The sequence below is a fragment of the Lepisosteus oculatus genome, chromosome 12, assembly GCF_040954835.1.
Source record: "Lepisosteus oculatus isolate fLepOcu1 chromosome 12, fLepOcu1.hap2, whole genome shotgun sequence".
Classification (NCBI taxonomy): Eukaryota; Metazoa; Chordata; class Actinopteri; order Semionotiformes; family Lepisosteidae; genus Lepisosteus; species Lepisosteus oculatus.
This window is the reverse complement of record NC_090707.1, coordinates 3726161-3750660: the sequence shown is the minus strand read 5'-3', so window position 1 is coordinate 3750660 and position 24500 is coordinate 3726161. Positions and strand designations below refer to the sequence as shown.

The 24500-nt window shown below is 43.1% G+C and overlaps 1 protein-coding gene across 2 annotated transcripts; it reads left to right on the top strand.

The window, feature by feature from the left end:
- The first annotated feature begins 2571 nt into the window (after positions 1-2571).
- On the top strand, positions 2572-16887 carry mrasa (muscle RAS oncogene homolog a). 2 transcript variants are annotated; one of them, XM_069196303.1, is made up of 7 exons: positions 2572-2747; positions 9118-9219; positions 9362-9568; positions 10281-10434; positions 11645-11744; positions 13756-13835; positions 15605-16887. In XM_069196303.1, the coding sequence occupies exons 3-7, from the start codon at positions 9376-9378 to the stop codon at positions 15702-15704; spliced, it is 627 nt and encodes a 208-aa protein (XP_069052404.1). In that variant the 5' UTR covers positions 2572-2747; positions 9118-9219; positions 9362-9375; the 3' UTR covers positions 15705-16887. The 2 variants fall into 2 exon arrangements, with proteins under 2 accessions (XP_069052404.1, XP_006636302.1); XM_006636239.3 differs by lacking the exon at positions 9118-9219 and having other exon boundaries at positions 2573-2747.
- The last annotated feature ends 7613 nt before the right edge of the window (positions 16888-24500 follow it).

The window sequence follows — 24500 nt, the reverse complement described above, 5'->3', positions numbered from 1 at the left end:
CAAAATAATACATTTGTCAAATTTTGGTCTAGATGGGTTAAGTACATTAAACCTTTAAGGTCTGAATTTGTTGAGATACAAAATAACTGAAACTTGATAAGGGACATTTATATAGTCTCCTCCCTCTTCGTATACATCTTCCTCATTTTGAATGTACAGTATATAGTTTGTTAAAAAGTTATATAATTGTAAAATACTAAGGGAACAAATAGGAATAGACACTTTTTACTTGTGATGTATAGTCGAAAGTGAATTGGAAAAGTAAGGCTGAGTAACCGTGATGTAAAATGGTTTTGTTCTCTAAAATAATAACAACAATAATAATGAGTTTATATATGCTCTATTATGGCGGCACTGAAATGAAAAGTTTCTCTCTTTGGTCAGGTCCTGGAGAGCTCCAGTCCAGGACTTCTGGTAGGTAACCCTGAATCACCTGTATTTTGAATATTAAGATAACTTAAGTTATTGATCAATTGAGCAATTAATTGTGTACAATTAAGTGAACGTTAGTCGCTGAGGGCTCTCTAAGTTATATCTTAATTACTTTTTTTAAAAATAAACTGATCACAGTTCAATTGTTCCCTCTTTAGCGATCTTGAGTTCAATCTTTGGGGGGGGCAGTTGACTCACGTCCTGTCAAGCCAGCTGGACTGGGGCCTTGCAGGGGCCGGGCTGGAGACCCCTGCCCTCCGCCTTACCTCAAGGACTCAGACTGCCAGGGCCACTGCCTCCCACTCGCTCCGAGTTCGACTGCGGAGCCCAGTGCGAAAGGAGATGGGCCGGAGGAACCGTTAACCGGAATATTCTCTCAGTAGGCATTTTGAAATAGGATACATTTGAATGATATGGCTGACACTGTGACGCCCGTCCATTCCCACAATGCCTCTCCCGCGCAGGAGAGGGAACGCGGAGGACTCGTGCTCTGGACAGGATCCCCTGGGATCCCAGGGCGCGCGAGATACCGTTACCCCAGAGAAAACTCGCAGTGACGCCAAGCCAGCTCCACACAGAAGTCTCCCAAGCACCGAATCGAACCCGCACCCGAGAGCTGTGAGGCAGCAGTGGTAATTGTCACCAATAATATGTTGCAGGGTAAAAATAAGCACTGGAAGGTGTTCCTCTCGAGTCCTTCAAATCCTGGCTCAAAGGGGTCTCTAGATCAATGAGCCAATAGCAGCCAGGTAGGCTTTCTCATGGTCAAGGCTAGAAAATGAACACCCTTTTGCTGCTGCCAAACTGTTTTTGTTTTCAATCAACAGCAAGAGATGCAAACTGCTCACACCTCAAGGGCCTTCTTAATCGAGTAATGGCACACTGGACTGAAACTGGTGAGAAAGGGCAATGCTCGATTCCTCACATGTGGTCGGGATCAGTTTAGGCTTCTGCCTGGTGGTTTTGGGCTAAGGCACCACCGCGTTCCTGGTCGATGCGTTCCGGACACCTGACCGGTCCTGTGACGAGAACAGCGGGTCGTGTGGCGCTGCCGTGCGCCTCTGTGTAAGAGCAGCAGGTGCGCTGCCTGCGGGAGGCTCAGGGGTCAGTGTACCGCCACACCCGAAGCACTGCAGACTCGCCCGGAATGTGATGTCCAGGAGCCGCTCAACACAACGAACAGAAAGGATCCCCCGCTGTCACGGCGTTGAGGTACGGTGATCATTGCAGGGGTTGGACATACACTGTGTGTCCCACTGTACGTGTTGCGTCTGTGAAACAGAAAATAGGGACAACCTCGTGAATTATGGGGGAACTAAAAAGCTTTTTTTTTTTACACAGAGGAAATACCGAAAGATAACGGGGCGGTAGTCGGTTTATGACGATTTGTAAAACCCCCCCAACGAGCTTATTCTGTTTAGTTTTTTTATCGTTGTGGCAAACACGGGAGAAAATTCACACCCTTACGCTGCGTCCGCATGATGATCTACTCATGATCTAAAGGGGGCTCATTCCGGGTCATGGCTGCGCCGAGTCGTGACGTGACTCTACGCATCGTGTTTTTGGAAAGACCACGCTGACAGCATGCGAGCTCCCCTCAGACTGCGCTCCCGAGGGGTGTCGGACCCTGCACCCAAGAGCCCAGCCCTTACCCCTCCAGCTGCCTTGGTGACTGATGCGACCCTCTCTCCGAGCAGAGGGCTGAAATACAGGAGCTGAGGTCACACATCGCAGTTCATCTTGGGCTGCCGTTCTGGTTTGGTGTCAGTCATGGAGACACATCGGCGTTTTTAGGGAATACCTTAAGTGTAAGTTTGTGCCAGGTTTTGACACGAAGTCCTCCTTAAATCTGGACCGAGCAAGTCTTTCGCACGACGGGATAGTCCACTCTCTGCAGAAGGGGGGTACACGCTTTCCACCCGTTAAATGCGCTGTTGCCACGTTCAGAATCAAGATGACTTTAACCCTTCTGCCTTTTTAAACAAGGGTTGTTTTAAGTAAAATGGCACAACACCGCAGCGGAACGCCAGAATAGTTATTTGTCTTTGCACTGACGACGGAGTGCTCCCCTCTGAGGTAGTTCTATTTATAGTATCAGCTGTTGCAATATAAAGAATTGCTACAGTGTACATCTGACTGCGGAGAAACTGTCCCCCTCCACCCCCGACGCCGACGGGAACGGGAATGTGATTTTTCTGTCGAGAGATCTTTATAAAATACTGGACACCCGCTGTCATTCCGAGCGGAGGAGACGAGTGATGAGGTCGCCGAGTTTGGAAAGCGGCTGATATTTGCTCCTGACCCCTCGTTACTTGGTGAGTTGTGTGGGTTGTATCAGGAGATGACGGCTCTTTGAATTGGTTAGCAACTGTGACTGCTTTAATTTTTCGTGTGTGTGTGTGGGGGGGGAGAGTTCGTTTTAAGTACACATTTCCCTGCGTCTTACCGTTATGCAGATGCATAGTTGTTGCTAAACTTTACCAAACTAATGGCGTTTATTACCAGCGGAGACACCCACACGACCCGTTGCTGAGTGGATCCGCAGGACGCGGGGGTTCGGTCTGGGAGAGCCGAGTCTGTTGCGCTCACCGCTTCTCCGAGAAAAGAAATGTCATTTAAATATGGCGGTACATTTGTCACAATAATCCAGAGGGTTGAATAAACGGAGTCCCTTGTTGTTGTTGCCATCTTGTAAGAAATGCATTATTAGCACGTTCCTTCTTTTTTTTTTCCTCGCAACTCGGTGTCGGCGAGTGCATGACAATATAGCTTGACGGCCCAGCTTTACCAGTCGGAAACATGAAGTAAGCTAAACGTTTAACCGCAGTGTCTGAAATGCTGTTGTGAAAACCAGACGCTGCAAGACCGTGAATTTACAGGCATCGAGCCTTGTTGACATCGAGCGGCGGTGGATGGTATCAAAACTGAAGCCCGTCTACCGCGACTTCAAGTTTAACGCCTATGTGCAGTCTTGGCAGACAGACTCCAATTGTCGTTAAATGCATCTGGCAGCGTCGGCGATTTTAAACATTTGGGATATTTATACTTTCCAATATGGTGAGTGGGTCACTCAGCAGGCGCCGCTGTGAAGAGTTACAATAACGGAGTATTGTTTTGGTAGTGTGAGTCAGTAAAAACGGATGAGGTCACCACCCCTGCCTTTAAGACTTTTTAAATAATATTTTATTGACTGTGGAGACAAAAACACCACCCCGCCTGTGTATTTTCACAGCATTTGTGCATCTGAGTTGTGAAGCATCTTGGAAATTCGCTACATGGGTTAAGCTCTGTCGTTTTATCTTTTTTTTTAAATGATCGCAGCCGCCTTTTTTTAAAAAAAAAGGTTTGAAGTGTAATTTGAAGTGACTGCGTATGTCTTAAGTCAGAAATATCAGATTTCAGGCTCTGACAGAAGAGTCTCGCTGTGATGGGTCTATTAAAGTATGACAGTGGCACGCTGCTGTGAAGCTGGGATTACTCACAAGGGAAATTTTAAAACCAAAAGTTCCACGGATGTTTCTTGGGGGGACAAAAATCACTGTTTTTAAAGGAAACCCAACTGAATATTACAGCGTCTTGACTTTTCAGCGGGAGCACAGCTGCGGTGGGCAGAGTCACGTTGGGTGGGAGGTCGGTGAAGGGTTGCTGCTGGGAGCATAAAGCGGGGCTTCTCTCGGACGTCTTGGCGATTTTATTATTTTGTCTTATTCGGCTGGGTTTCCCGAGGGTCAGCTTTGTCAAGCATATGGCCGCCGAGCGAAAGAGTGAATTTGAGAACGACATCCGTTTAGTGATCTCCGTGTCTCAGATGTGTCACCTGTGCGTGTCGCCAGCTGACTGAGTGAAGACTTCACTGTGGCATCATATGTTTCCACTTAACAGCTGTAGTGCTTGCTTGTACTCTATTTCTGGGAAAACTCACTAGCCCATACATCGGGGGGGAGTCATGTAGCCTCAACTGGCAAAAAATCCCAGTGCTTGCACATCCACCTGAACTCTGAACAGGATTGAATCTGCAAGTGGTGGAATTCTTCACATTTAGGCTTTGTGACTTTTTGGGAGTCACCCTGCCTTTCATACAAGCTCAGCAAGACTGCAGGTCTGAGAAGAGGTGCTTGGGCATCTCTTGGGGAAGGCAAGATTAATACCATGTATTCAAATCTAATTCCGGTTTGAGGGGAGGGGAAAATGTGGTTACTTTCTTGTATGCCCTTAAAAAAATCAGTTGCTGCCGCTTTGAATTTAAGGGGGTTTGTTTTCTCTGTGTTTCTTGGGCTGTTTGTACATTTTAGTACAGATTTCACAGCACAGTCAGATTCTCTACCCAGGTAGAGGTAGAACCATCCTTATCCCTGTAGGGGCTGTAGTTGTCTTCTGAAACCAGAATGGTCAGACTGCTACAGCCAAGGGCACACGACCTCCCACGGAGGATGACAGTGCAGTTTGTCAGAGCTCTGTTGGTATGCGTCTTTGGATTGTCATTTACTGTATTCTGCATCCCTCCTGCCCCAGTTCAGCTCCGGGAATTATTTCAGCCTGACTTTGGATTTGTGTGCCAGCTACAACTTGAGTATTTCAACATTTTTTTTTTACTGTTTTTTTTTTTTAAACTACTGCATAACTTCAGGTTTGTGTCCCTTCAGGGCTGAGTTTGTCTTCCCTGGCTGCGGGCCATGGAATGGTGCTCCCAGCCAAGTGTCCCAGCGCAGAGGAGAAGCCTGCCTTTGTGTTTCTCAGCTTGAAGCTCTCAAACACTACTAACAGCACAGGCCTGTGCGGAGCAGGAACTCTGACAGAGGTCTGAGTTAAAACCTGGACCGGCTCAGTCTCTGCGCTGGGAGGCGGTTTCTCGCCTAATCCCAGTTTTCCCCATCGCTCTCAATGGGCCGGGTGGACTGTTAGGCTGTTGCAGAGCGGCTGTCCTACTGAAATGCAATTCCCAGGAGGAAGAAATACCTTTCCTGGTCTCGGCAGCGGGGCTACCCAAAGCTGAGAAAGGAAACTGCCTGTTTCCTTCCATTGTGTGGCAGAGGAAAAGCAGCTGTCCGAGTCGGAGATCATTTCCTATTGGATTAATGGCATTGTATTTTTTATCTTTTCAAAACGAGTCCCCCTGGGCTAGCAGCTTCAGCAGAACATGGACTGACAGCAGGCTGCTTGTCTACACGCTGTAAACGATGTGAGTCCGGTGCCAGCGCATAAATCTGCTGCTCAAACTGGCGTCTCTGCCACATGATGTCTTGGGCCAAGGTGCCTCGTGTGAAAGAATGGGCAGGGCAGGGCAGCGGGGAATGTGCAGAGGACGGGGGCTTTGTTGAAGAGGTGAGGCCTCTGCTGGGGTGGGTAATTGAGCAGAGACGATAGTTCAAGCAGCTTGGTCCTCCTGAAAAAAAAAAAAGAAAACAAAACAAATTTTTCAAAGGAAAAGGCCGAGCCACCTTCCAGGACAAGGAATGCCAAAGGGATGTTACCTGGGGGTGGACCCTCAAACAGCCAGACAGCTGAGAAAATGGAGGCAAGGCAGGGAGATGAGTCTCTCCCAGAATGAACTGTCACATCAGCATGCAGAAATAAGAAGGATTTCGTGATGGGAAAGCGGTGTGGCACAGCTCCGAGAGGGAGGATTTTGTATTGGATCACCTTTAAGGAGATCTCGAGTGTCCTATAGCCTTCTTTTGGCATACCAGCATCTGTGCACAGCCTGACCCTGACTGGTCAGGCCGTCCACCACAGTGGCTGAGCAGTGGGGGGAAAGGAGCATGTTTCTGCAGAGCACGCAGCACGAACTGGCTTGTCCTTCTCCGGCCTGCCGCCCTGCCCTAGTGTCCTCTGAGCTCGAGCCCTGCGGCTTCTCACGTGGGGTCATCCACTATAATTAACACCGTTTTAACTTAAACTGGCACACGTTCAGGTAGAAACCATAGTTAATAATGTGATATGTGATCTTTCTAGTATGACCCAGACTTGAAATCTGGTATCCAAATGTAATTGATGAGTTATGTTTAGCTGTAAACAGTGGGGGTGAGGAGTCCGATAGTGACTGCTTCACCTGAGCTGTATCCCAGCTACATTGGTGTCTGGATTAGCTCTGGCACAGTGCTGACCAAGGACTAAGAAGGAGAGGGATCCCCTCCTTTTCCCAGTGGAGCTTATAGTTTAGCTCCACTAATCAGCTCAATGGCATGTCTCCGAAAACCTGCACACCCCCCCAGAGAGAACATACAGACTCCACACAGAGGGTACTGCGGCCTAGACTCTAACCCAGGACCCTGGAGCTCGTGCACTAGCTGCCATGACACTGTGCTGCATGGAAGGCAAGGGCGAGAGCCGGGGAAAATAAACGTAATCTGTCGCCTGGAGAATCGCTGTAAAATACGAAGATGCTTTATTTGTCGGTAGGACATTAACTGATTTTAGTGCTTTTGCTGGAGCAAGGCAGCCGCTCTTGATTATGTGCTTGTGTCATTGACGCATATCAATTGTGTCAATCGGTTATGAGTCACTTCACAGAAGTGACCCGGCCTTATCGAGAGATCGTTCCCAGATTCCCCGGGGAAGGCTGTGCAGGGGGTGGAGTGTAATTTACGTGAAAACGAAACTTGAGTTTGTCAGCCTCAGCTTCAGTTGTAGAGAGGTGTTAACCATTATGCACAACGAAAACCCCGGGTTTCTAGCACAGGCAGTGGGAAGACCATGTCTTCTGAGAGGTGTCAGTATCTGTTTCTGTGTACTCTGTGTGCCTGATGCGTGGCTTCGTGCTGAAAATGGAAGAATTGCAAATTCTTCCGCTTTTCATTTCATCCTGGTTAAAAATTCTTAGTTTTAACTTGTCTCGTGAGAATCTGTTTTTTCCAATTCCTTGGGCGATAGGTAAGTCTTTAGAAGCCTTAAACTAGCTGAAAACTGTCTTTTTTTTTCCCTCACTGGCCAGGACAAAGTGGGTTGAAAACTTATAAAAATCTCACTTTCCCCACAGCAAAATGAGGGTACATGTATTGCAGAAATCACTGAAATCTGTTTAAGGCAATAATTAGGAAATTTCATCCCGTGCTTGACAATGTTGCAACAGAAGAATTACTTAACATCCATTACATTTCATCATTCATTAGTGCTTGTGCTCCATTTTGGTTACCTGTCAAAATAGAAAAGCAGTGAGTTTTTAATGGTTTTCCTTACATAGCAAGACAGTCTTTCTGATGGAATGGCAGTCCTTTTATGTGAGCAAATAAATGCATTTTCTTATCAACTGTTTAATACTGTACTGCTAAGTAAGTTCCCTAGCGAAATAAGAATAAAGTTTTCTGTCTTTTACAACATGTATATATATATTTGAGAAGCAGCTTTCCAAATTGTAAAGGCACACAGCCTAGGTAGAAAAAATGTGCAAGGAAGCTTGCAATAAGTAGTTGTTTCTGCTTGGTAATAAGACACCATAGTTAACAAAACATTATTCTTGAGTGAAGTGAAATAAAACAATGAGGAAGAGAAGTAGGCAGGTTATACGTCTCCTTCACCAGAACCTTATCTTAACCTTGCCTTGTCGCCAGCAGTGCAGTGCAGTTCTCACTTCCCCACTTACCCAGTCAGCGTGCTCGCATGTATTGGCACCGCTGTTCATGCAGATTGAGAGGAACATGCAAACTCCACACAGAGTGTGCATCTATTCAGAATCAAACCCGGGACCTTAAGGCTGTTGTGCAGCAGCACCAACTGCCTCGCTGCCTGGAGCTTAAGAGTTAAACAATAGTTAACACTAAACTTTAAGGATATAATGTATTTTCCTAAAATAGTTATTTTTAAGTACAGCAGTCGTAAAGATTTTGTCTGACAATTTTCCCTCTTTGCCATGATCATTTTCTTATTCACGACCTCCAGCATTAAAGAGATTCTTTCAGACGGCAGTCTCACACGCTTTAATGAGCATAAGTGCATTATCAGCAAGCAGTGATAGTGATCATGGCCCGTATTTTCACATGGGGATTTAAACCGTTTTGCATACGATTATACAGCTGCAGTAACCTAAACATGAAGTCGTGACGCATACAAATAAACCTGCGTAGTAATATACCACGGATCATGTACAAGAAATGCAGTCTCTGCTGCTATGTTGCTGAAGCAAGGCAGGATATTGTGTTATTTTTCAGAAACAGCCAAAGAAAAGCCACAGTTACAGAACATAGTAATCCACATGTCTAGACCAGGTTTCCTGGCAGTCCAGTGTTCTTGCTGAGGCTGGGAAAGGCTTTAATCATGGCCTCCACCAGGCCTGTGTAAGGAAACTGCTTTGCTTTTCCTCTGTGTGCGATGGGTCCAGGTGGTGCTAATGCATTAGAATTCTGAGCTGGGTTTGGGCTCAAGCCATTCAGTGCCCAAAACTATGAAATGTGATGTAACTTTGTACTCGATACCCTGAGCCCACCTGCCTGGAGTCTAAATCATGCTTACTTAAGCTCACAGCACGTAATGAAATTCTTTCTTTGTGCTTATATGAATTTTTTTTTCTCATGGCTTTTTGAAGAAGGGGGCAGTTCTGAGGCAAGTCGTCAAAAGAAAGAGACTTCACTCTTCTATGAAAGGATCATGGCACCCTTTAATATTGCAATGAGATCCACTCGCACCCACTCGACGTCTATCGTGAGCATTACCTCTGTACCTCTGCATTCCTGGCTGTTATTCTCTACACAGCTGGAGACTGTCTTCCGAAGGGTGGAAAGCAGTAGTCCAGTCGAGGGGTTCAGTCAGTATTGGAGGCAAAAAGAGTCACTGCAGATAGCTGATTAATTGGTGGTGAGCGTCTTTTGTTCTCAGAGTGCAATGTTGCAACGTCTTCTTTCCTCGATTAACACTGAGGCAGGATGAAACACTCTTGTCCGTTTTATTGGAACTGTGCCTGAGCATTAATGTCCTCGGATATTTTCGGTTTTTCCAGGTGTAACCGTAGCCATGGCAACCAGTGCCGTTCCCAGTGACAACCTGCCAACGTACAAACTGGTCGTGGTGGGGGATGGAGGTGTGGGAAAAAGTGCTCTTACTATCCAGTTTTTCCAGAAGATCTTCGTGCCCGATTATGACCCAACTATAGAGGACTCGTACCTGAAGCACACAGAGATAGACGGGCAATGGGCAATACTTGATGGTAAGTCTAATTCTTTATGCAGTACATCATGAAATCCCCCAAGCTTTCCTGTCTCAATTAGCAGGACAGTCGTCTTTTTTTCTTTCTTGCATATTTTATTCTCCGAACACAACAGGATATCTTCCTCATTTTAAAGTAAAAGAAATAATGACTAATCTTCGTAGATTTGTGACTCATTCAGGAAATGCAGCTGTACAGCAAGCAGAGTTACGGGCATTGTTCAGAATATAGGATGAAAGCTGGAGCAAAAGGCTTTGGTTGATTTGGTAGGTGGAGAAGCTGTACCTTGTGTTTTGATCTTGTTTTAACAATGTTTTTATTTTCATTCTTCTGTGAACCACTAAGTACCCGAGGCTTGTGGAAGACATCCAGTGCCTGTGTCTTCCTCTTCTAACCATGTGTGCTGTTAGGCGAAGCAGTTTAATTGGTCTAAATGCACCAAGTCCAGGAGCTTTTCAAGCTATACTGTCCTAATATAGATATTTTGACTGATTCTTTGCATCTAAACCAAAACAATTTGGTCAATAGTTTGTTAAAAACGAGAGGTGGGAGGCTTCTCTGTCTCCTATGAAATGGAATGCAGAGGAGAAGTTTTTGTTTTGAAGACGTTGCACTTTGCATGCGTGACTAGCCTGTGATCTCCTGCAGTGCCTCCTGGTAAGATGAGGTGTGAAAGCTCCTGACGCTCTGCCTGACTTCTCTCCCTGTGCAGTTCTGGACACAGCCGGGCAGGAGGAGTTCAGTGCAATGAGAGAACAGTACATGAGGACAGGCGATGGCTTCCTCATCGTGTTCTCTGTCACAGACAAAGCCAGCTTCGAACATGTGGACCGGTTTCACCAGCTGATTCTCAGAGTAAAAGACAGGTAGGCTTGTCTTAAGTGCGTCATGTCTCATTGGTTTCTTTCCTTACCACAGCAGGACTGCCCTGTGGCCAATAGAAAAAGGCTGATTGCTATTGCATGCCTGCAATGATTATGTGCTGGGAGGTTTCAGGGCGTTAATGGCTTAATGTTAAGAACACACAATTCTTCACAATTCACAATTCTGGATGATAGATTAACAGCAAAAATATTAATGTTTTAAAAGGTAAAACCTTATCAGTTAAAGCCTCTCACATTATTACATTATTTCTGATTTCTCGGTATGTCCATCCATATGCATTTGTATTGTTCAGTATTGGTACTGAACAGCTCTGATAACAGACATGCTAGGAGCTGCTCTGTTTAACAGACTGGGATGGGTCTAAGCCTGAAGATGTGGCAGGGGTGTCTAACAGTAACAGTCTAACTCTTGCCAGTTTTTTAAAATGTAGACTAAAGAGAAAATGTCTACAGGAACAACATGGGCTACAACTATCCAAATGCCAACAATTTTGTGCTTTGGGGAGCATAGACCTACATATGTCTTTGCGATCGCACACGGGCCTACAAAATGGGCTGATTTAATGATCAGCCTGATGTGTAGTTAGTCTTCAAGTGCAGGAACTCCAGGCAGATCACAGTTAGTGTGCTAGGACTTACTTTGTGAGCCCCACTGTGTGCAGGCGACCCAGTTTCTAATTCTATGCATGTTATTCACACAGTAATAATCGAGGAGTTGTCCTTTGGGGCGAAGCCTGCGACTCTCCGGGGTCATGCCCTTCCTATGTCATACAAATTAACTTGCTGATGAACTCTTGTCAGTAAATAAAATTCTTTTGCTTTTTCCACTCTGAAGTATTTCCTTTGCTGAAGGAAGGGTGTTGCCTCATGAGATACTGGCTCCTTCCTCGCTGAAATGTGTTTGAGCCCTGCAGACTACAGTCAAATACCACAGCTTTCATCCACCCCTCTTTCTGGAGATAGGAATTAATCTCCTTTTCCTGTAATACCACTGCAGAAGGCAGTACGGCTAACCGCTAAAGAGCTCCGCTGATCCAGTACGAGGCACTCCTGTGAAGAGAGTTCAGAATGATAGGCTTGAGAACATGAGGTTAAATTATAAATGTGAAAAGCATGGAATGCTTTTAATTCCCAAATCTAAAATCGTGTCGAAATATAAAATGATGCATAACTTTTGTTCGTTCTTTTTCAGAGAATCCTTTCCTATGATACTGGTTGCAAATAAAGTTGACTTAGTACACTTACGGAAGGTTACGAGCGAACAGGGCAAAGAAATGGCAGCTAAATACAACGTAAGTACATAAGTGTCATGGTCTTTGTGAGTGGAGGATCAGTGATGGCCGACGCCAGCAAGATCACACTTTCCTGCCCAGCACTACCGTTCCTCATTCTAGCTCCTTGGAAATCTGGAATCCTACTGCCAAAAATATGGGAAAACTCTATAGCCTGGAGAGGCAGACAGCAGACACCTATAATGATTTTGATCTAGTTTGTACTTGTGGTTGACCGAGTGACCAGTCATGTAAGCCACGGAGAATCATATTTAGCAAAGTTAAGCAACCAGGCTTATGAAACGGTCAACTGAAAAGTTTCTGAAAGGTTTTACATTTATTGCTTTTTCTGCAATCTGAAATAGTCCTATTAAAATCCAAGGGGATACAGCACACTTACAGAGGACAAACAGTAAAATAAATACATTGGCTGGTTTGTCTCTTTTCTAGACATGCATAACTTTTTTTTAATAATATTAAAAAATAAGAAGTGATTTTATTTCTTAAGCCAGCAGCCATTATTTCTCTATAAATGGATGAAAAAAAACTGTGAAGTGAAAGAAGTGAGCAGGCCTCCTGATAGCCCATCTGGTCTGTTGCTTTGGGTTTCGGACCCCACGGTCTTTTTTCCAATGCCATCTGCTGCTGCTAGGAATGAGCAGAACTACATTTACAGGATTATGATGCCCCGTGTGAGTCGGTGGGAATGCAGTCCAGAAGTCTTCTTCTTTTGTGTGATTAGACATGTGACACAAAATACAGCACACAATGCTTTCTTCTAGAATCTAGATTACAAGGATCTTCATTTTAACTTCCTGCTTTTCTGCACGCTTGCTTAAAAATGGCAGTAATAAGAAGTTATCATATTTACTTCTAATCTGAATAATTGTAATTATGAGAGTGCAAGGTTATTTTTCCAGTTGTTAGACTATGGCATCTATATAGACTCATGCTGCTGTTCCCATTGTAGTGACGTCCCTCAGCTGCCCTCCCATTGACTGATAGAATTCACCAAACCACTTAATTTTCTTCTGTTCATTAAAATTATTAGGCATAAGCTTGTTGGAAAGCAACTTTTCAACTGCTTAAAAGCGAGCAAAGTCTTTACTTGCACTCAAACATTGGAGAGAGGTTAATAGTCTTGTATGTGCTTAAATAAAAATATGACATTTTACTTTATGAATTTATTAAAATGCATTGCTATCAAGACCAATGAAGGTGAAATCTTTTAAAAAATTAAGTTGATGAGATTAAAATGTAACAACATGTTGGGTGCTTCTGCCTACATTCAGTGTTGTAGAGTACAATTTTCCCTAGTGACAGCAGTAGAATTGAATATGTAATTCTCGTTGTCAGTCTGCTCCTGTTGTGGGGTCTGTAAGTCAATGCTGCTGTCAGACAGGTCTGACTGTGTGATGCACAACTGCTTCATGATTAAGCCCAATTGAATCATTAGTTTTTGATTGGTATGTGACAGATTTTACAAAGCCACAATCAATAATGGAATAAAAGCCCTTTTTATTGTGAACTGTACCAATTTTTGAATGTCCGATATGAAAATAACTGTCCTCAGTGCCATTATTTATAGCTGTGAATTGCATGAAACAGCACAAAGTAATTTACAATATCATTGGAATTCACAATTTTGATGTGTCTGTTTATATATGTATATTGGTTTCAGGCAGATGTGATCATTTTTATACAACACAAAGTTTACCCCCAAAACAGAGGAGACTGCTATATGTTTGTATATCAGAATTCATAAGTATCTTCTTTCCATCTGGACTGAATGGAGAGATCTTGAAGATATAACAGTCTAGTATCATTCAGTACTCCAGAGATTTTACTTTATTTTCTAAGTAGTAATTGGCACAGCTCAGTTTGAAGTAGGTGTTAATCCCCAGAATATAATTTTTTAAAGGATATTATTTCTGAAGGTGTGAAGATCTTGAAAACAAATTGGAAGTATTTGTCTGTTAAAGATCTCCACTGCTCTGCTTCTCCCATGGTAATAGTTTGTTTTTTTCTGCAGATTCCTTACATAGAAACCAGTGCAAAAGATCCCCCCCTCAATGTTGACAAAGCTTTCCATGACCTTGTTCGGGTAATCAGGTGGGTCACTTGAAAACATTGTACATCAGTTAGCTTCTGAGAGACAGAAAAACAAACCTCACCCTAAGGAATGTGCAAGAATTTGATGGTCTCATCTGGGTTGTTGCACTCCGCACTACTGAGAAATTGTCCGCGATCCGAGACCAAACCTCTGTAGAAAAATCGTTTACAGAACTTTTTTTGTCCAGAAACACTGGAGTGGTGGAACTAGACATGATGTTAAGCAGGTGGTTTTTGTTAGGTTATTTCAGTAACGTCTTCACTTCTAGCTCCGTCAAGGAATTTACTCACGAGGATTGTATCGATAAAACTGGACACGCCCGTGCTTCCCAGTTGTCATATGGGAATTACTTACTGGGATAAGGGCACTCCCTAGCAGGACACCAGGGAGACGGGAGGAAAAGAAAACTCCTGGACAAATTCCACACAAGCCCGGGAAGACCTTGGAAACTCCCCGCAGAACGTCCCCCTGTCCAGAGCCGAGCCCGGGTCACGAGACCGCTGAGGCGGCAGCAGCAGCTGCCAGCTGACCCCCGGTCATTCCAGCAGATCACTGGCTCCAGTTCCATTCTTGCTGAAAGAGGCAAAGTTAGTTGTGTTCACTGGTACCTGTATAACGCCCAGGCCAGAAAGCCTATGAAGTCTTTTGGTTTCCACTGGAAAATCTAGACGAAGATTACAATCTATTTGTGTGCGTTAAATGAAGCCTGAAGCATTGATAAACTCGCCGAATTACTGAAGATTCTCCGATATCGGGATTCAGAAATGGCGAAAAGGCCATTATGATGAGTTACTTGTTTCTAACACCAGGAAGAAACTAAGCAGGGATATTTCTAAATATCTGGTCCAGGTGTTTTGATCTGTATACATTTGTCCACCGCATTCTGGGGTTACAGCTGGGGTTTGTGATTGAGAGGATGCAGAGTGTAAAAGCTGCGTGTTTAGAAGCCAAGAAGCTCTCTGTGAGCTTCCTGACAGGTTTATAAACAGGATTTGTTTTTTCTTCCATTTCATTGGACTGGAAGAGAGTATTAAGAAAGGAAAATAAAGAACTGGACACAACCAGATTCAAAAAGTGTACTTGGTATGTTTGGGTGAATTATGAAACTGTATCTGTCCAGTGTTCTGCGTCAGCTCCTCTGACCAATCAGTGTAATCGCTCGGTCTCTGTGGCCTAAAAAAATCTTCTTCCTCCTTTAAAGATAACAGAATTATGTTTTGTCAACTGGGAGTCCAGCTGAGTCATTGGAACAATTCATTATAGGTTACTTAATTTATAGTGAGCTTGTTGTCTATACAAAATGAATTCTGTGCTTATATACTGAGGGGAGCTTCTTATCTCCTAGCAGGAATATAATATCTCTATCAAAACGGAGTTTTATTATATTTTAGATATAAACAATAGATAGAATATAGAAGTTTGGAATTTTTAATTGTATAGTGTCCCCCCATCTTATACTATTATGTTATTTGCTTAAGAATTTCCAGAAAAAAAAATATTTTAAACACATCAATATCGCATATCAAACTGAGAAGGTTACTATAAATTCACTACTGGAGAAAAATAAACTATCTGGAAATAAGTTTGAAAAGCTTGTTGTTTAATTTAGCAGCAACCTAGTGTTTCATTTGCTCATATCTTTTGAAAGTGAATCTTAATACCTTTTTTAAAGGGGCACAGAAAAAGCTTTTAAATTCTTACAGCTGCTCTTTGACTAGACAAGCCGTTTAAAAAAATGTTTTCCCTCTTTCTGCCCTTCCTCCCGCAGGCAGGAGATCCCGGAGAAGAGTCAGAAGAAGAAAAGGAAAACGAAATGGCGTGGAGATCGGACAACGGGCTCTCAGAAACTGCACTGTGCCATTTTGTGATGGACTCCTGTCCTGGCTCTGGGAAGTGTGACGTTTTAAGAGGAGGACTAAGGCAAAAGCAAAACAAGACTCTCAGCTCGTTGATCTCCCTGCAGACTGCATCCTTACCCTCCTCGAGTCATTTCTGAGGAAGGAGCACAGCCCACTGAGACGCCAAGACGGAATGAGGCACTGCTCTCTTCCTGGGTGTAGGGCGCCGGCCTTTGTAAAGTATTGAATTTGGTAAAGGAAGGCTCAGAGAGGGATACAGTGGTTCCACTGTACTTCTGTGAGAAAAACACTAAGATCCCCACTTTAAAATTCTTGTGCTTATGTGGCGGTCCCTGGGCAGCCATTTTTAAATGAAGAAAAACCCTTTCTTTAATTCGATGGAGAGACTTTTTTTTTACGGACATCGGAGACTTGGTATTTTGACAAAAGAGAACGTGGTTGTTCGTGTTTGGACCAAGAACTGTGCCAAAAAACTAAACTGAAAGTGAAGGGAATAAGAATTTGGACATCAAAATTGATTCCAGCTGCCATGAGACTCCAGACGTTGTCAAATCGTGGAAGGTGGCCAACGTGCAACCCATACATTCTAATAAAAAAAAAAAACGTTTTCTAACAAGACTTTTGTATTTTGGCATGTTGAAGATGTTCACATCTCCCCTTTTCAGTTTTGCTTGACTAACGGAGAGGGATTGTACGAACTACAATACTTGCTAAATAGCTCTACTATTTACAGTGGATTCTTAAAAAAAGAAAAGTCTTTGCACTGATGATATTCTGAGATGTGTGGATATGCTTCGAATGTCTCCATTTATCTGCAAAGTGGAAAAGAGGATGATCGAGTAAAATTGAAGGCCTGTGTGCTGTATGTCATACCCAAGCCTAACCCTTACCTCCAGTAAAGTGCAATCCCAAGTCTGCCTCTGCCTGTACACTATGTGTAGTTTACAATGACTGATGAGCAAGTACTTGATAAAGTGTAATGTGTTTTTTTTTTTAAAAACAACAAATTCTAAAAAAGAAAATATTTGTCAAGCACAGGAAAAAAAGTGCGGACAGCGATAGTGATTGTTGTGAAACCCTAAAGTGTTAAATGCGAAAGTTTGTAAAACTGTCTACGCAAGTGCAAGGTATAGTGTTGTCAAATGAAGTTGGATTGTCTCTTTTGTAACAGTAAATGAATTTTGGTAACACACCCGTTTTTGGTTTGCTCCTTTTGTACTATGTATGACAGCTGTACAGCTATGTATGTAAGATAGCTGTATGATCCACATGGGTGACTTTGAAAACTTCACTCTTGTGCAAGTCGGTAAATGATTCAAAGAGAGAAAAACAGGTATGACATAGTGCGGGGCTAATATATTCTGAAAAAATGCATAGTCTAGAATTCTTCCGTTAATTTAAACTAGTGTTTGAGGGTGTTGAAAGAATATTTGTCCAAGACATTGGACCAATGACATTTCTGTCATCAGGAATTGTGATCTATGGTATTTGACAATTAAGAGGATACAGTACATACAGAGAGCAAAAGGACGTAGGGTATATTCATCATGGTCTCAGATTAAGAACGGAGGCTCAGATTAAGAATGTGGGGGAGTTCTGTGGACACTCATGCTCAAGACGTCTCATTTCCTGAGTTGTTTTCAAGTTTGATGAATGATCAGGGTGCAGGGAGAGGCTTATTAATCTCTTCTAAAAATGAAAAGATCCCAACACACATTTCAGAGCAGTTGTACTTGGGTATTTCAATTTCTGCACTGCAGGAAGAATCCCATGCTGCCTCAATCTAAAATTATCCCGTAATTGGCGGGCCAGTTACTGGCAGAAGTCAATTCTTAAGCCCCGTTCTTCGGGGCTTGGGGGTAGAGGAGCTGTTTTTCTCATCATCTAGAGCTTTTCTCTAACGGCAGCTCATCCTGCTGGAAATGCGTGTTGCTATATTGCGGTTATATCATCGCACAACCAGTTCTAGTCCTACCTCCCGTAGTCATACTTTATGCTGCCATCCTGTTGATTCTTCATCAGAAAAGTGGGAGTTGGTGGCAGGCTGGAGCCTTTCCCAAAAGCACCGAGTGCGAGGTACTGTAGTACTGTACCTGTAACTGCCCCTCCCCTCCCCCATCTTTTGCAGGGCCACAAGAAAACAGCAAATTTAGCCTTTGAGAGACGGTAGGAAACCAGAGGAAACCCACACAAGCAGACGCCTCTGGCTGGAATCGAACCCAGAACCACCCCAACTGCTACCTATTCAGATACGTTCAGATCAGCTCCGAGACTCGGCAGTAAAATAAACCAGAATCTTATCTAATTCACTGGTGGTTAGCTGACACCCACCTACACATTCACCACATGTTTTAGGTCAGCTACCCGTGCTGGCTGAGCTGCAATATTACTCTGTGTTTACAGTACACAGGGAAGGCATTAAGTATTTAATTGGGTGTGTGGGAGTGACAGAGGTAGAAGACGCCAAGGCTTTTTAGCTGTAGGCTCATTCATTGCTGGCAGTGGAACCTCTTGTCCTCAGATCCCAATCCTCGGTTCAAAATATTTTTTAACTATATCGGTTGTACTCATTTCAAATGTGTCCCATTGTGAGTAAGACAAATAGTTCTGTTTTTTAACACATGGAAGATATAAAGGTATTTGTTTCTGTAAAACAGTCTCAGCTTTGCAGGGTCTTTTTCTGATGCCCGTTGTTTCTCCTGCACGCTTATGCTAATGTGACTTATACCATTTGGCTAATTCTTTAGTCTCGAATTGAATGAACACAGATTGTGTAATATTGTACACGAGACGCATTAAACCTGCACGTACATACTGTAGGTCAACCAGTAAATGTCGTGGACATCAAAGGTCCATCTATCCTTTATTTATCAGAAAGCTGGGGATTGCATCATCCCAGGAGGAAGAAATCTAGGACGTATATGAGAGAGAGAGTCTTTATATTTGTTTTGTTTATGGTACAACAAAGGACCACATCCTCGACCCAGTGCTCCGCAGAGCCACACATATATAAGTCAGGGACAATTTAGAGTCACCAGTATCAGTGTCAGTGTCAAGACCAGCATGTGTTTGGGAGACCAAAGAAAAATGGATCACCTGTTGAAGACCCACATGGAAGTGAGGACGAACATGCAAATTCCACACATATGGCAGCCCAATGGAGAATCAGACCCAAGACACAAGACCTGCACGCAGCATGACTAACTGGTATACCACTATGCTGCACTCCAAAGCTCCATTGACAAGTATGTTGTTAATTTCAGCTGTGTGCTGCTGAACTGTATCTGCCACGAAACAGCAGGTAGTAATTAATTTGTTCGTGATGTGCAGTCTCCAACGTCTGGGCGAAGTGAAGAGTGGGGCTGTCCTGAAGTTGGGTCGCCCGTGCTGGATCAGGAAATGGGATATTTGATCAGTTTCTGCTTTTGGCAGCTCCCTTCCAGTCTCCGTTCCGTATGAAAGTCGTCTGCCAGGAACGTCTACAGAACTAAACAAAATGCTGTTGGTTAAGTTGAATCAATAGATTCTGCGCTGTAGTGTCCCGCTGTCCTGCAGGGGAGCTCCTGCTCATCTGATGTTTTGCAGAACCTGTCACCCCCCCTCCTCTCAAAGCGCACGCCTCCGACTGTACCCACTTCTCCCGGCGGCGTGGTCCATGTCCTCAGGACCGCAGGTCGGCTTTACCTGAGTGCTTTCATAGTTGGCGGCTGGCAGAATACACCAAGCTGACACCTAGATATATTCGTGGCCAGAAAAATACAAATACACAGATAAAATAGTACGAGGGGCCACTTGAAAATGAAAAACCCCAAGGGTATGAAATGAGGACAAAAATACGTTTTTGTCCAAAAACAGGTCATTCTAGCTCCTTCTCACCCAGAGGCTGGTTTGAGGAGCACTGCAGAACGCACGCTGGACAAGCCGTTCAGTTGACTTCCCTTTCTTAAAATACTTTTTTTTTCTGAGAAGTCCCTAGGACGGTTGCTGATTTGTGTTTCAGGCAACATTCAGAGGTTTTTATGGAATAACTTACTGTAGGTAAGTCATAGGTGTTTATTTAGTTGTATCTGGAAATGTAGATGACAGGGGGATCAGCTGTTTAGAGCCACGGCAGCACTGTACTTTGTAAGCCGCTATCCACAGTAACGCTCCTTCTGCAGCTCTTGGCACTGCTCTTCAGCTGCCTCCCCAGGCGTTATGGATGAGATCCATCATGTCCCTTTTCATTCAAGCAGTTCATAGTCGCTGACTGCCTTGGAAATATTCCCTCCTGTCCGCGGGTGTAGGCACAGGGCGGAGTCTGGTTGCCCTTGTCACACGTGCCACACGAGTTCGATTGTTATTGCGGATGAGGTACCAGCACTTGGCAGGATTAAACATTAAATCTTGATGCGATTTAGAGCATTTTGGGAGATAAGAGGTTGAGAAAGAGAAACAGGTCATTATTCGCAGCATAAGCTAATGTGTGGCTTGGTCCCTTGAAGCCTGTTAAATTCTTTGTGTCACATATAGATCACACTCTGTCAATACATCACATTTTTTATATACAGATATGCAACATTTATAACCCATGTCCAATGCATCTTGTTGAAAAGTATGCAAATGACTAAATACGCCACTGTAAGTTGAGCCTAAAGCACAGAACAGGTTTGTTATTAAAATGGAAATGAAGCACAGATGAAAGGTGATTTCAAAAAGTAGTTTTGCACCTGCTGCACAAATAGTTATTGGAGGCACAGAAAGTTTCTATAACTAAAATGTTCTCATTTGAAAAATGTCTATATTACACAGGAAGCCTTCATTTCTGTTCCACTCTTTCAGCTTTAAAGCTCAATTGCAGCTTTAAACATTTTCCATTCCTGTTTGATTGGGTGATCTGTGACTTGCATTAGAAAATGGTAGCTGTTGCTAAGCTGTACTCACTGCATCTATCACTGAGCATAAAATTAAGAGGATTTTTAGTAATGTGCCATTAAAAAACAGAAACAAAACAAGCCTACCACTACTTCAGCACTGTGTTTAAATGTCACACAGAGAATGTTCTTCACTGCAGCCATCAGGAAAGTCACATGCTGCTTCAGCTCAGCACCTCTCTTTCACAGGATATGAATTAATCATTCGACACTGACAGCAGTCGAGGTCTTCTTAAATGCAAAACAAGCCAGCTGTGAGCTTGAAAATACTGATTAACTTTAAATATTCCATCAACGGGAAACATCAATGAATGAGGATTTCCCATTAGCCTGGTTTGCCTAAGTAAACCACTCAGTGCTTCTACAGCAGCACCAGAACGAGGACTGGGCATGGCTGAGAATAATTGGGGAGAACTGATTTTCCTGCTCCCACTGAAATCGGAAGGATTTTCAGAGCCACATTTCAGTATGAGAGATGTAGAAATACATGGACTCATGCATTGGATCAGAATTTAAAATGAGCTGGCTAGTCAGGTAAAAAAGATGTAACCAACAGTTTCTGTATCATAAGGGGTTTCCACATGGTAAATGCTGTAGTTCATAAATAGCAAGGTACTATAAAGACCAAAAACATTTACTGCTCTAATTGTGATAATCTAGGAGTGGCAAGCATCTACAAGGCTTTTTTTTCACAGATACGTCATTTAATCATATCTGGAAGAAAATTCAAGCCAATTTAATAAAAAGACTGGTTCAAGGGATTACTGTTCCAGCCACCAGCAAGTGCGACTGCAAAGATTGAGCAATTTGTTATACATGCAGCATAGCGCATGATGTCAGGAAACTACTCTATATAATGCACACAAGAAATGGCAAGCACCTTGTGAAAGATCTGTTGAAAGCACAAAAACAAAACCCACAAGCAAAAAAAAAATCGGCACAACTCCAACCACCATCCCTCGAGCGACAGAGCAGCGCCTCTGCTCTCAGAGCTGAACGGCCGAGCTGTGAGGGGAGGGAGTGATGGTCAGCTGGCTCCCAGCCCTGCAGCAGCTGACGCCAGTCTGAAAGTGGGGGACACTGCACTTGCTGAGGACCGACTTTAACATAGCTTGCCCAGTTCCTTTCAAGAACAAACTGAGTTTTGGAATAATTGAGCTCTTCAAAATACAAAATCCTCATAAGACTGAGGATCTCACTCGACGATCTAATAAGGCTGCCAAGTTTCCAGACCATAGTAATTTTGCTGTAGTTGCTTTCCCATTTGCTATTTTTACTAGTGGTAACAATGCAGTCAAATCACACTTCCTTGTTTGCAACAATCTGTAGCAAGCATGAGAACATGCATTGCATCATGGGGAATTATTCTGTAACAGTATTAACTTATTATGTTCTTTTGTACATTTCCTTATAAATGGAAAATAGATAAAGATGAGTGAAACGTACATTGTACACATTTACTCCTGATTCTAGCAGTACTAAATTTGAAGTAAAAAACTAAAAAGAGTAGTATTATATGGTTGACCCACTAAAAGCACAAATTAATATCTCAGTTTGTAATAAATATAAAATTGCTTTTCATTATTTTGTTACTTCTGGTTTAATGAAATGCTCTCTCAATAGACAAAATATGCACATCTATTGTTGGTAGCATAAATGCAGTTTCAATAATTCTGTGTTAATAGTTTAAAAGCAGCTCTTCATTTCTACAGAGTGTGTAATTAGCACATATACATAAATTCACTGCCACCCATCCTGGAGAAACTCTGTCTTCTCTGAACAGCAGCTAGTGCTAATTTTCTTTCTATATAAATAATAGCTGTAATGAAAATGGAGGCCTTCCAGGTGGTGTTAAAACAACACAAAAGCCCATCTATCGCAAATGAATTGCATTCTCAGACAGAGCTCCACTGACAATCCCAGCACTGCACTTAGTGACAGCCGAGACAGAATGCATCATCAGCCACTGCCAAGCAACAGTCTGTGCATAACTATCACACCTTTAACACGACAGAATTGGTTTTCTGGAGGAAAAAATCATCAGCTTGGTAATTAGCATCCTTTAAGAACAAATACTTTCCAACATTCATACAGCATTATTAAGTAATACACCACCTCTTCACATGTTAAGTAATCAAGTAACATGAGAAGGCCAATCAAACTACTGTATGTATTTTAGCAAAATGTGCTTTCCGTCCCATTACGTCAAGCAGGTCTGTGAATTGACTGAATCGCCGATGCGTGAGCAAAACGTTTCATAGGAATCGGTTTCTTTGTTGATGATTTCTGGGTATCAGCATCCGTGCACCGGACTTGAATGGATCATGCCAGCAGACCAGGCCCCTGGTGGACTGCTGAGCCTGCTGCTTCTCACCCCGCTGAGCACCAAATCACTACTGTGAAGTGGAGTCTTCACATTGACCTACCTGCTTGCTACCTGCTTCTGCACTTGGTCCTTGCTTTCAAAAATATCCAACCAAGAGTATTTTCTCAACAACAAGAACAGAATTTTATAGTCCATTTAGCAGTGTCTCTTCAATGTGTGTTTAAGAGATTGGGCCGTTAATTCTGACTACACAGCCCTTAATAGGTGATTAATGTATGAACAGACACAGATACAATGAGTTATTAACCTTCCTTTTCCAGAGAGCACAAGACAGGTTACAAATAAGAGATAAGAGGAGGCCATCTGGGCTCTCTAGTCTGTTTGGTAGTAGGTTATTGATCCATCCAGATGTTTCCTGAAGAAGGCCAGGGTGTCAGCTTCTACAACATGGCTGGGTAGCTTGTTCCACACTTTTACAATCATGAAAGTAAACACGTCTACTGTTCTGGGCTTTAATAAATGTACTACTAAATAGTTTATGCCTGTGTCCTCTGTTTCACGCTTTCATGTTGCCTGGTTTATTCTGAAGGAGTCTGCTCAGTTGACTTTGTCAGTGCCTTTGAGGATTCCGAAAACTTGTATCAGGCCCCCTTTCTGGTCAAGACTAAAACGTTTCATTTCCGTCAGCCTGTAAGGCTAGGACATTCTTTAAACCCATCTGGTTGGCTTTCTGCTGACTAATTCCACAGCAACAGTATTTTGAAGGAAATATCCCAGAGGTCTAGGTCCTTCCAGTGGTCTCCCCAGGACTGATTTTGGGAACCCCTAAACTTTGAATCCCAAGGTGGCAAATGTGTGCCCTTGCGCATGCTGAAGCAGCTGCCTACTTGAACTAATGTGTGCCCTTATATGCATTGTGAAGATAACAGAATTCTAATTTATTTTTTTCAAATGTTATTTAATAAAAGCAGTATTCATCTTTTTTAGAACCGCCATTTGGATACTGAGCAATTCACTCATCTCCTTAACAGAGTTTAGCTTTTAAAAAGACAACATACACTGCTTTCAGCATTTCTAAAAGACATCATAACAACAGACTTTCTAAACAAAAGAGAAGTATCAAATACATAATGTAGTACTTAATGAAATGATATAAACAGTCTTCTGTTTGTGATTTCATGCTGTGTTTCTTTCTTGCACTGGTACTGTCACATTTGAAAAAAATATATCAATGCAGTTTGGCAAAAGTAAGCTTTGTTCTTGAAGATTAGATTGCACACGAGATTTGCAATGAAAACATGCATCTGTCAACTCGGAAAACAAAATTCTCAAGCCCCTTGTAAACCTCAAATGTTCTGCAATCAAGGATAATATAAGGTTGCTAACTTCAGTTTCCTCCTGCGCATGTTCTGTAAAGCAATTATTCACGCTCTGTACAGCCCTGGCTTTGCTCCAGTATAAACAATTTAGCAGAACAGAGCTCTTCTCGAAGAAGGAAGTCAAGGTGTCTGGTGCTTAAGCCCTTTTGTTTTAAAGGTCGTTGTCGCATGAAAACTGTTGAATGCC

Bases quoted from the DNA above. Each gene is read 5' to 3' on its own strand.
- mrasa (XM_069196303.1), top strand. From the start codon at position 9,376: ATGGCAACCAGTGCCGTTCCCAGTGACAACCTGCCAACGTACAAACTG. The intron at 9,569-10,280 runs GTAAGTCTAATT...CTCCCTGTGCAG, and splicing joins GCAATGGGCAATACTTGATG to TTCTGGACACAGCCGGGCAG. The intron at 10,435-11,644 runs GTAGGCTTGTCT...GTTCTTTTTCAG, and splicing joins ATTCTCAGAGTAAAAGACAG to AGAATCCTTTCCTATGATAC.